Below are 12,238 nucleotides of genomic sequence, written 5' to 3'. Positions count from 1 at the left end.
GAGAATCTTTCATATATACAGTAAGAATAATCAGATCTTGCTGAGAAGCTGTAAAAAGGTGTTTTTGTATTCTTTCAAAATCCACATCTTACACTTGGCTACTCTTCAGCTTGAGTGATTTAATTTGTCATTTAGCAAAATGTTTTAAAAAAAAAACTGGTGAATAATGCTCCCAGTGTACCAATGAAATGAACAAAATACTTAGCAAACAATTAACTTTAAAAGTAGGGATGTGGACATTTTTCCTCTAATTATGGATCCTTTTCTCTTGCAGAGGAGAGGAATCGGAAAAAGAAGAAAAAAAAGCAGATGTTGCTCTTCAGTACTTCAGTAGTTCACACAAAGTAATGTAGGCAATCATTGCCCATTTCACCCATTTCAGAATCCCAGGCAGCCAGTGCCTGTATTTGCATTCATTGCTGTCTGTGCAAAAATAATTTTGTTTGCTGCTATAGTTTGAATTTTTGGTTGTATTTCAAATCTGGAAGATTACAACATTGGCAATTGTTTGAGTGGCTTGTCATTGAAAGTTTGCCTCCTGTTTTATGTATACAGGTTTCACAGCTTTGAGGTTAAACATCATAACCAATTTATATAGCTTGTGACATGGGACTTTTTTAAACAAGGGAAATTCCAATAAAATCTGGAGCTTAACTTCTGTTATGTGGACAGTGGGGGCTAATTTCTTTTGCTGTTATCACCCTCTACCCCAATTATTTTGTAAATAATTGGCACTTTATTTTCTTTCAGCTAATATTTGTCATTGTTAGTCAGGTGGTGTTTTGGCCCATCTTATCCCTTCCACCATCACTGAAGATTTGCAAAATATTCTGCACCTCAAAATCAAATGAATCAGTGATAAACATTGGGCCTGTAAGTATCACTCCTAACAAGGTTATGCTACTGGTGGCACAATATAAATTAAAATTAGCTGGAGTTTCCCTTTTTTGAAAATTTTAATTTGAAAAGTATCTTTTTAAAAAAGTGACTGTCAAGTATCTAATGAAGTGTTGAGTTCAGCTTTGTTACTTCTACCCTTCACCCTTTTTTTTTCATGCAACAGCAGAGTAATAGATGCAATAAAAGACTCTTATGCAGTGTGTTCATTTTCTGCCTTCTCCCATAAACGGGTCAATGCCTACTGCATGATGCTCTGGAAAACCATAGCCGATCACTTAGAATGACCAGTTTCTCTCATATAATTGGAATCTTTAGATCTCATTTAGTTTGAGGGAATAGTTAGTCAATCTGGCACATCTGACCAGGAAAACCACTGTTCTGCCCTAGAAAAATAATTTACACAAGGCTTCTTTTACTGGCTTTCCCTTTTCTTCAACTTAATGCCATTGTTTATCAACCTGCTCAGCTGTTATTACACACCTTTTGGAGCAGGTGCAACTTGAGCCTAGACCTTCTGGCTCAAAGAAACACTAACACTGCACTAATAGCCATCTAAACCAATGAAATAAAACACTTAGAAATAATCAAACTGATCTTCTGCACCAGTAGCTAAGTATATTGCAACAATGACTAATTGTTGTAAGATGTTTCCCTTTTAAGCACCACTATTTCTTGACCTTTGTCCATGACTAATTTTTTTAATGCTGTATTGCAATTGGTGCAAGCACAAGGGTTTTAAATGATCTCGAACATTCCCAAATTCAAGTTTAGTCTAAGGAGATGAGTACACCCAGCTCCAATTGTGAACATTGTTACTTCTGTACATATTATATTTCACATTCCGATGTCCTGCAGCATATAGGTTTGTAATTTGATAACTACATGGTAAGCTTAAAATGAGAGTATGAACAACTGCATTGAAAAATGCTTTTTACTTTGATTTTATGGGCAGTATTAATTGAAGAAATGGACTAATAGATAATATCTTAAAGAAAAGAAACTATATTTAATTTTGTAGGCTTACTCTGAAATCCTCAAGGCACAGATTGTTAACCTAAGTTGGGTGTAGGTTGCAGAGAGTCTGATAGATCAAGTATTTGATTGAGTTTTACTAGCTGAGCCAAATTTGTAGCCTTGATTATACATCAACTACAACAAGCAATAATATTTCTTCAAATTCATTTGTGGATTAAAAGTTACACAGGCAATATCAGCAGTAATCACCCATTTTTAAGTGGCCTAATAGTCAATGGTTTATTAGCCATTTTAAAAATCAACTTTTGGCTATGGGGAGCTCTCTTTGGCCGGTATAGATAAGGATGACATTTCTTTTCCTGATGGATATAATGAACCAGGTGGGTTTTTAATAATCATTTAGTTTCATGATACGATTACTGATAGCAAATTTAGTTCAATTAAATAAAGCTGAACTACACCTAACTGTTGTGGTTTAAGCCCAAAGTAACATGATTTATTTAAACTGCCCCAGAGATGACCTAGCAAGGTTTTCATTTGGAAGGTAGCTTACCATATAAGTGCCAACTTTTCATCTTTAAGACTATGCCTACAAAGGCTAAGCATCCAATAGCAAATATCATTCTGGACTAGTTTTTAATCACTTCAGTCCGTGCAATAAAAGTTCTTTTCCACTACAAGGCTGCCCTAATGAAAAGAAGTGAGGTGTTTAACAGTGAAGAATGGTCTGGGGTGTTGCAAGCTCTAAATCTGAACTAAAGATTATTCAATTTTCAACACCATGATTGTTCAGATGGAACAAATACCACAATGCAGTTCTTGCTGTTTTGCAGTTTATTTTCATAACTTAATTCACATCTGTCTCTTCATCTTGATACTTCAATTGCTCTTGCTCCATTTCTTTCAGTGAACAACTCAAGATTGACCTTTGAATGGATTCCCTCTCCCCTGAAAACAAAAGTGAAAAGACATTAAAAGCATCTGTTTGGATGGGTCAAAAAAGTTGAGGTTTTGTATAAGATCTTAAGGTTTCAATTAAATCTGCTGAAATCATCACCACATGATAAAAGTGGTACCTTAGCAGAGAAAGCAGTCAATATACTCAAGTGACCTTTTTTCCATAAAAGAAGTCAACATTGTAGCTGATTTAACCAAATAGTTTTTGTCAGACTTGATTAGTGTCTCACCTGTCTGATTCACACATTACTGGTGCTTCAATAATTTCTCTGATAGAGGTATTTTAGCTTTATCTATTGGAGGGATATCTGGAGGTGATCCTTTAAACAAGGCATTTAAAAAGGAAACAATTGTTTTGAAAATGGATAGTGGAAATGGGAAACCACAGTACTAACTCAAAGTAAAAGTTTCTCACCTTTGGTTTTACAGTCTTTCAGGAGGAGGAGCAATTGCTTGCGGTTATACTGGATGAGGAACTTCTGGCAGGTTCGGATAGTACCTCAAAAGACCAGAATTCATTAATAGTGCAGTTTTAAGGACAACTTAGGATTTAAAAGTTTAAAAAGCAAGAGTTTTTTAGGGTATTAGACTCAAACTTAACTTAAAACAGGTGTAACAACTCAATAGCCAATTCTGCATCAGAAGTTTCATCATTCCTACCTCCCACATGCAGTGTGCTGAAGGAACAGGGGTACTTTTGGTTCTTGCTCTCCAGGAAAGTGATGAACTGCAGGGCGGACCATAACAGTCGGTAGAAATCTTTCCGACATCTCAATAAGACTATCCCTGTGTAGGCATTTAGATACTTGACTGGGAGAGAAGAGAAAAAAAATCAGTAACACATACATGTGAACTGTCCATTGTATTTTTTAATACCATGGCTTGCTGGGGTCCAAAGCAGAATGTGCATTAATTACTCAATCCTAGAAGAAAAAGATTGGGCTGGGACAAATATGATTGGCTTCCATTTTCAACAAAGGTCACCCATAATCTCCATTTTAGTTCCACAGATTTTCTCACTTAGAATAATGCAGAGGAGGCCCCTTGTAAATGTTGAGTCAATGTTCCACAGTAGTCCTACAAATAAGTGTGTATTCAATTCCCTTTTGAAGTTTCTCTTCAATCTGCTTTATCACTTTAAAATGTTTTGAAAGCAAAATCACCCTCCCTTCTCCTGGTAGTATCCTTATCAAAATTCTAAATGTTGACTTCTTTGATCACTGACTCTCTTGGGATGAAAACCATTTCTCTTTTTTAAAAAAAAACAAACATTCTTAAGCTGCTTTGTTGAGAAGGACAAATGGCTGTTTGACAAGTTAATCACTGAAGGATATTTGTTGAATTGTGGGCTGTGCTCGAAGCAAAGTAGATGAAATTAGTTATTCCAAAAATCACATGCAAAGAACGATAGTTGCTAAAGTTTTTGTTCTCCCAGTTGGTTGTTACAGCAATGTTTAGTGCATTCATTCTTTGCTTCATCGTGTACATCACTACTTAACCCTTCTGAATTTTTGGGAAGCAAAGGAATAGGAGAGGACTATTTTTTCAAGAAAGGCTTCTTCAAAACTAATGAACTCATACATTTACTATAGATACTGGATGCATAGGGCTATTTTATAAGAATATAGTTTGAATGTAACATGTTTCAGCATTATATAGGACAGGAGTTATTGGTAAGCAGAGAACAAAAGTATAAAATCTCATTCTGCCAATTATATACAATCACTGATCAGTTATTTTGAACATCAAGGAGTGCTCATTGCTGGGTAAGAATTAGAGCACAATATGCTCAAACTATTGCAAACAAAAGACGGAATTCAACTGCAAGTCCAACTCTAGTTTTACATAAAGACTTCAGGTGCCTTTAAGACCAGCCAAACAGCAGCTCCATTTCTAATTTTATAGCTAATGAATGGAAGTGGCTAAAGGAAGTGGAAAAGTGCACAAACATCAAAATGTTCTATGGGTGTTGCATCACAAATGATTCTTGGGAGGCACAAGCAGATGAACTTGAACCTGGGTCTTCTAGCCTAGAAATAGGCACATTGATGTGTCAAGAGCTTCTCTAACATTCATCCTTCCCTAAATAAAAGGTGACCAGTACTACACAAGGATTTCTAGATGTGTTCTGAGTGCTCAAGCTTCTGTATTTATGTAGTTCTAATGGTAAACTATGTTCTATAGTTTTCTCAATTAAATGTTGTACTAGCACATCACTAGCGTATGGCGGGGTGGGGGAGGGGGGAGAAAGAGGTGCCAATGGTAGGTTTCTTAGCAAAATCAATGTTAGATAGATGGTAATATATCTAACATGGATTAACTTTTTTTTTTCCTCCGACAGCTCAGGAGTAGATGTCATTCCTCCTTTGGAAGACTGCTACTGGGATACCACAAGGATTAGTATTTGAGCCCAAACTATTCACACTATAATCAAGGGATTGAGTTAGTAATGAAATGTAATATTTCCAAATATGCAGATATACATAGCTAAGTTAAGAATGTGTTTGGAGGAAGATTTGGACAGTATTAGTAAGTGGGCAAAAGCATCTGGAATATAACTTATGAAGTTGTCAACTCTTATAGGACAAAGTTTTGTTTTTTGGAGAGTGTTAGGATTGGAAAGTAGTTGTGCAAAAGGACCTGGGTTCCTTGTTAACATGCGGGTGCAGCAAGCTATTAGGAAGGTTAATGTAATGTTAGCCTTTATTGAAAGAGCATGAGAGTTCAGGAATAGTGACATGTTGCCTCAATTGTATAGTAGTTTCATCTGGAGTACTATGCAGATTTGATCTCCTCAAGATATTGTTGCATACCCTCTATGGCAATAAAGGTTCGCTAGACTGGTTCCTGGATAGTGGGACTTTCATAAGAAATTACATGCCCAGTCTGCCCTTCTCCAGCATTTTGAGAAATGAGAATTTCACTGAAACCTACAAAAGTCTTAGGGGATAGATATAGTAGATGCAGGGAACAGGTTTCTACTATTTGTGAAGTGTACAATCACTGGGCCATCTTAAAAATAAGGGGAAATAACATTTCAGACAAATGAGAAATTCTTGTATGGGGCTTTACAAATCTTTAAATATTATGCTTCCACAGCTGACAAGTAGAAAATTCTAGAGGGTGGTAGATTTGATTGTGCAAGTGTTATGGGGTTAGTGTGTAAAAGACAGTGAAGTGTTTCTAAGCCTTGCTCGTTAAGTGGTTGAGCAGGGCTTGATGGGCTGAATAACCTATTCCCTTTCCTGTGTTCCTAATACCAATATTAGTTCCTAATATATTCTTTTTCTGGTCAGCTCGTGTGTGTATATATAAAAATAATATCACACACAATGTTAATGAAAATGTTCAGCGATCCTGAAAGCTTCTATGAACTCATCTAGGCAACCTCTGCCCACTTGACTTTACCAGCCAACGCATGGATTAAAATCCCCCTTTATTATTGTCAAACTTTTCTAACACTTCCACCTTAATGTGTAGTTCCTGTTAAGGAGCCTGTATTCCACTCCTCCAGGTAACTCAATGTTTTTACATCCTGGCTTCCTGAAATTAGGATATCCTTCTTTTGCTAATACGTCCCTTTCCTGGCCTTCTGTCCTTAAATGCCTTACACTGTTGATTCAGGTCCCAATCCATGTCATTCCTGCAGCCATGTCTAAAATGGCTACTGCATTGTACTTATTTCTATTCACTTTTTCCAAATACTATGTTTACTCAAACAATTTTTTGTAAGTTGTCTTTTCTGTTGGTTTGATTCGTCTGTCCCATCTGTCAGTTTATTTTCTGCATTAAGACCTTTCTCTTTTGCCTTAACTTCTGTTTGCTTTCTTAAATTTGATCTCTCTTCCCCACTATTGTGCTTAAAACTTTCCTCCTTCCCTAGTTAGACAGTTGACAAGAATACCAGTCTAGCACAGTTAAAAATTCAGTTATTCAGTAGATGAAACAAATGAATTTGAAAGGGTGTGATTTCTAGCAGGCATCAAGTGGTATGAGGAAGAACACTGACCACTTATTTCCACCAATTGACACTGGTTGCACATCTGCAACAGTACAAATAACTCAGTATAAGAGTGCAAGATAGCGATTCAGATTTTTCCCCAACATGTTGTATTCAGTCCCTTCAACTTTGATTGTCAACCTTCTGTTACAAACCTGCCAGAGATAATGAGCAACAGCCATATCCAAAGTCACCATGTACTTGAATGATTGCATCTTTGACTCTTTTATAGATATTCTTCTCCTCGATACAGTGCCGAAACTGTGGATTCTCGAACACTATCTCACATAACAGGTATCTGTATTTGGAGAAATATCACATTTACTTGGATATCTGAAATGGTCTCTGCACTGTTTCACTCAACTTTATGTACAATTGACTTATCCACTAAACCTTTCTCTAATCATTTTAAAATTATGCACCCTTTTTGATAGCCAGAGACTTTTTTCTCAGGGTGGAAATGGATATCCATTATATCTATGCTTATCATTTTATTGAACTATTGAGTCACCTCTCATCCTCCTTTTCTCCTGTAAGAAAAACCCTAGCTCTTTCGATCTTTCTCCATAAGACATATCTTGCAGTCCAAGTAGCATCCTGGTAAATTTCTCCACCCTTTAAGTTTCCACATCCATTCACTGAGGTGGCTAGAACTCAATATTCCAAGTGTGGTCGAACCAGGGCTTTGACCTGCAGCATAACCTTGCGATTCTTAAACTCAATCCCCCATTAATGAAAGCCAATATACCACACACCACAAAAATTATCAACTTGGCTGGCAACTTTGTTGGATCTATGGATGCATACCCCAAGATCCCCCTCTTCCTTCATACTGCCAAGAATCCTGCTTTTAACCCTGTAATCTGCATTCAAGTTAAGTCTTACAAAATGAGTCACTTCACTCTTCCAGGTTGAACTCTATTTGCTACTTCTCAGCTCAGCTCTACATCCTGTAATGTGCCATTGCAATCTACAACAGCCCTCGACTCCAACTTTGGTGTCACCAAACCTACTAACCCATTCTTTCACTTACTCATCCAAGTCATTCATTAAAAAAAAATCACAGAACTGAGATTCCAGAACAGATCCCTGCAGAACACCACTGTCACCAAGCTCCAGGCTGAATGCTTTCCATCTACTACCACCCTCTGTCTTCTATCAGCCAGCCAATTCTGCATCCCGACAACCAAATTCCCCTGTGTCCTGTAGCCTACCATGAGAGAACCTTATCATATGCCTTGCTAAACTCCATATACACCACATCCACTGCTCTACCTTCAATGCATTTTGGCACATCCTCAAAGAATTTAATAAGGCTTATGAGGCATGCCTGGCCCTTGAAGCCTCTCAATCAAGCTAAGCTTTTCCAAATAATACATCCTGTTTCTCAATCTTCTCCAATAATTTGCCCACTACTCCCATAAGATTGACAGGTCTTTAATTCTGTTATCCCTATTCCCTTTCTTGAACAAAGGGAGTAACATTTGTCACCCTCCAATCATCTGGTATTACTCCAGTGGACAGGATGCAAACATCATTGCCAAAGCAGCAGCAACCTCTTCCCTCACTTGCTGGAGTAACCTCATATCCTGTTTGGCCCAAGGGACTTAGCTATGCCATATTTTTCAAAATTTCCACCTTAACATCAACCTGTTTACACTGTCCTCAAAATGACCAGGTCTCTCTCAGTAGTGAATACTGAAGTGAAGTATTCATTAAGGACTTCCTCTGACTCCAGGCACAAGTTCCCTCCACTATTCCTGATCAGCCCTACCCTCAGTCTGGTCGTCCTCTCATTCCTCAAATGTAGAACACTTTGGGATTTTCCTTAATTCTACCTGCCAAGATGTTTTCATGCCCCCTGCTACCTCTAAGTCCATTCTTCAGTTCCTTCCTGGCTACCTGATAACCTTCTAGAGCCCTGTCTGATCATTGCCTCCTCAACGTTCGCTTCCTTCCTCCTCCTGACTAGATGTTCCATATCTCTTGTCATCCAAGGTTCCTTCACCCTGCTATCCCTTCTTTGCTTCAGTGGTTCAAACCTATCCAGTACTCGCAACCAGTGCTTCCTACACAACCTGCACATTTCTGAAATATCTTGTGTTCACTGCATCCAGTGTGGTCTACTCTGTATTTGAGAAAGCAAATGCAAACTGACCGCTTTGCAAAACACCTCTGGTATGTGTACAAGCATAACCCTGACCTTCCTGTAGCTGGTCATTTTAACAGCATCCTGCTCACAAACCCACTTGTCTGTCCTCGGCATGCTGCAGTGTTTCAGCAAACTACAGCACAAACTGGAGGAAGAACATCTCATCGTCAGACTAGGCACTTTACAGCCTTCTGGACTTAATATTGAGTTCAGCACCTTCAAACTGTGAGCCAACTTTAGCTTGTTACCATGTTCTTTCCCCTCCCCACATCTTACTGTCCTTTCAAGTCTGGCAACACCATTGTTCTACCATTCTCACATTCCAATTACTTAATCTGAACCCTACACTCACCACTCTCTTTTTTCTTCCCTCCCCCTCCCAAAAAAAACTATAATATAAATACCGTCCCCTCCACATTTCATTTCAGTTCTGAAGAAGTCATTTAGACTCAATATCTACGGATGCCATCTGACCTGGTGATTTCCAAAATTTGTTGTTTTCACCTTGCCTGCAAGTTTTACTTGCAAGGGTGACCTTTCACCCTTCACAGCATGATCTTCTCCAGACTGAAGGAGGCACTTTAGCAACAAACACTAGAGGAAATCATGGCAGTTACTTTTAAGCAGAACAGAGTCCGATGTACAGCACAGAAACAGACCCTTCGGTCCAACTTGTCCATGCTGACCAGATATCCTGAATTAATCCAGTCCTATTTGCCAGCAGTTGGCCCGTATCCTTCCAAACCCTTCCTATTCATACACCCATACCGATAGGTTTTAAAATATGGTAATTGTACTAGCTTCCTCTGCTTTCTCTGGCAGCTCATCCATTCACCACTCTGTACGAAAAAGTTGTCCTGAGATCCCTTCTATCTTTCTCCTCACCCTAAACCTATTCCCTCTAGTTCTAGCCTCCCCCACTCCAGGAAAAAGATCTTGTCTATTTATGCCCCTCATGATTTTAAACCTCTAAAGGTCACCCCTCAGCCTCTGCCACTCCAGGGATAACAGCCCCAGCCTGTTCAGCCTCTCCCTGTAGTTCTCCTCCTCCAATCCTGGCAACATCCTTGTAAATCTTTTCTGAACCCTTTCAAGTTTCACAACATTCTTATCAGAGGAAGACCAGAATTGCATGCAATATTACAAAAGTGGCCTAACCAGCATCCTGTACTCAAATGCTCTGTGCAATAAAGAAAAACATACCAAATGCCACCTTCACTATCCTATCAGCTTGTGACTCCACTTTCAAGGAGCTATGAACCTGCACTCCAAGAACATACTTGATGGGTTGAATAGCCTACACCCACTATTTATGGATTTGTGCAATTGTTATAATAATTTAACCCTTACAGGCTGCATGTCATTCGTGCAAGTTTATGCAGCTCTCCATTTTACAACAGTATCTAGAACTGTTTATAGATGCAACCTGAGTCATAGTCATACAGCATGGAAACAGACCCTTCAGTCCAACCAGTCAATGCTGACCATAACCCCACCTGCCTGTGTTTGGCCCTTATCCCTCCAAACAATTCTTACTCATACAAGTATCTTTTAAACTGTACCCACATTCACCACATCCTCAAAGTTCATTCTATGCCTGATCCACTATGTAAAAAAAAAATTGCCCCATTGTTTTTTAAATTTTTTTCTCTCCACTTAAAAATATGCCCCCAGTCTTGAAATCCCCCACCCTAGGGAAAAGACACCTCCATTCACCTTATGTATACCCTACGATTTTATGAGCCTCTATACAGTCACTCCTCAGCCCCCTATGCTTTAGTAAGTAGTCCCAGCCTATCCTTGTAACTCAAACCAGATTTAATCTCTGGATTCAGAATTGGTTGACTGACAAAAGGTAGAGAGTGGTTATAGATGAAAAGTATTCTGCCTGGAGTTCAGTGGTGGTCAGCGGGGCTGTTCTTGGGCCTCTGCTCTATGCAGTTTTTATGAATGACTTGGATGAGGAGGTTGAGGGGTGTGTTAATAAATTTGCCAATGACAAAGGTTGGCGGTACCGTTGATAGTATCGAGGGCTATTCCAAGCTGCAGCGTGAAATTACAGGATGCAGAGCTGGGCTGAGAAATGGCAAATGGAGTTCAACCAGGATAAATCGAAGTGATGTAGTTTGGAACATCAAACTTGAATGCTGAATATAGGATTAAAGACATTATTCTTGATAGTATGGTGGAATAGTGGGATCTTGGCATTCAAGTGCATAGATCCCTCAAAGTTGCCACCCAAGTGGATAGGGTCGCTAAGAGAGCATATGCTGTTTTGTTTTCATTACTGGGAGATCAAGTTTAAGAGCCATGAGATTTTGCTGCAGCTCTACAAAACCCTGCTGAGGCCACACTTGGAATATTGTCCAGTTCTGATTGCCCTGTTACAGGAAAGATACAGGGTCTTTGGAGAGGATGCAAAGAAGGTTTACCAGATGTTGCCTGGACTGGAGGGCTTGTCTTACGAAGAGAGGTTGACTAAGCTTGAACTTTTCTCTCTGGAGAGGAGGAAGAGAGTAGAGCTGATCGAGGTGTACAAGGTAATGAGAGGCATTGATAGAGTCAATAGCCAGAGACTGTTCCCCAGGGCAGGATTGACTGCTACAAGGGGTCTCTCTCGCTTGAACAAAACAGCAAAATAATCCCGTTGAATGTCCTCCTGTCACCTATTGTGTCTATAGGAAGGCCATTACACCTCTAGTAATAAAATAAAGCTGAACAGCAAGTCACAGTCTGGCTTCAGAAAGCTGGCAAACTGTCTACGTCCCCGCAAGATCACTACCTCCGAGTGTAAGAGCGGAGCTGAGCCCAATTACCTGGATTTGAAGCGAACCATTATAACCGCCTTCCCCCGGGCACGGCACAGCGGTACCACTTGCTACTGCGGAAATGTAACCATCTCACTGATTGACAACACAGCCAGCCAATCACCACAGAGAAAACGACAGCCGTCGGCACGGCTTCACCAATGGGCACACAATGAAGGCGGGGTTCTCACTGGACTTCCGGGTATAGGCGGGACCGGTGCCTCCGGATCCAATATTAAGCAGCATTGTGTCGAGACGCTAAGGATTATGTTATAGTTCTGGAGTAGTCGGGTCCTTGCCCAGAGATGGGGACACGGCTACTGTGCCACAAGAGACTTTTTAATAATGCTTTAGGATAGATATTCTCTAATCGATCTGTTCAAACAATGGCATTCAACCTGGGACTTAGGATCCACAACATTTTTGTGTGTACAATTGTTGAGCAGT

The 12,238-nt window shown here is 39.5% G+C and overlaps 2 protein-coding genes across 4 annotated transcripts in view; one reads left to right on the top strand and one right to left on the bottom strand.

Annotated features, from left to right (window-relative positions):
- Positions 1-1,100, top strand: part of rnf10 (ring finger protein 10) — a 32,102-nt gene extending 31,002 nt beyond the window's left edge. For all 3 annotated transcript variants that reach the window (XM_043715950.2, XM_043715949.2, XM_043715951.2), the window contains exon 17: positions 275-1,100. In XM_043715950.2, the coding sequence (XP_043571885.2) occupies positions 275-348 (74 nt within the window). In that variant the 3' untranslated portion in view covers positions 349-1,100. The remainder of the gene's footprint in view (positions 1-274) is intronic.
- Positions 1,101-2,691: 1,591 nt separating this feature from the next.
- On the bottom strand, positions 2,692-11,904 carry pop5 (POP5 homolog, ribonuclease P/MRP subunit). Its single transcript, XM_043715956.2, has 5 exons — positions 11,801-11,904; positions 6,988-7,130; positions 3,493-3,642; positions 3,248-3,331; positions 2,692-2,823 (listed from the first exon to the last, which is right to left on the bottom strand). The coding sequence occupies exons 1-5, from the start codon at positions 11,818-11,820 to the stop codon at positions 2,723-2,725; spliced, it is 498 nt and encodes a 165-aa protein (XP_043571891.1). The 5' UTR covers positions 11,821-11,904; the 3' UTR covers positions 2,692-2,722.
- Between the last annotated feature and the right edge of the window lie 334 nt (positions 11,905-12,238).

This window comes from Chiloscyllium plagiosum, unplaced genomic scaffold, assembly GCF_037043375.1.
Source record: "Chiloscyllium plagiosum isolate Xiang-an unplaced genomic scaffold, Cpla_swu_hap1 HiC_scaffold_24, whole genome shotgun sequence".
Lineage (NCBI taxonomy): Eukaryota > Metazoa > Chordata > Chondrichthyes > Orectolobiformes > Hemiscylliidae > Chiloscyllium > Chiloscyllium plagiosum.
This window is presented reverse-complemented; position numbering and strand designations above follow the sequence as displayed.

What these genes read in the sequence shown, in the direction of transcription:
- pop5 (XM_043715956.2), bottom strand. Translation starts at nt 11,820, where the DNA reads ATGGTTCGCTTCAAATCCAG. An exon ending in ATGGTTCGCTTCAAATCCAG is followed by an intron (nt 7,131 to 11,800) that starts GTAATTGGGCTC and finishes CTCCAAATACAG; the next exon opens with ATACCTGTTATGTGAGATAG. An exon ending in CAGCACACTGCATGTGGGAG is followed by an intron (nt 3,332 to 3,492) that starts GTAGGAATGATG and finishes TGGTCTTTTGAG; the next exon opens with GTACTATCCGAACCTGCCAG.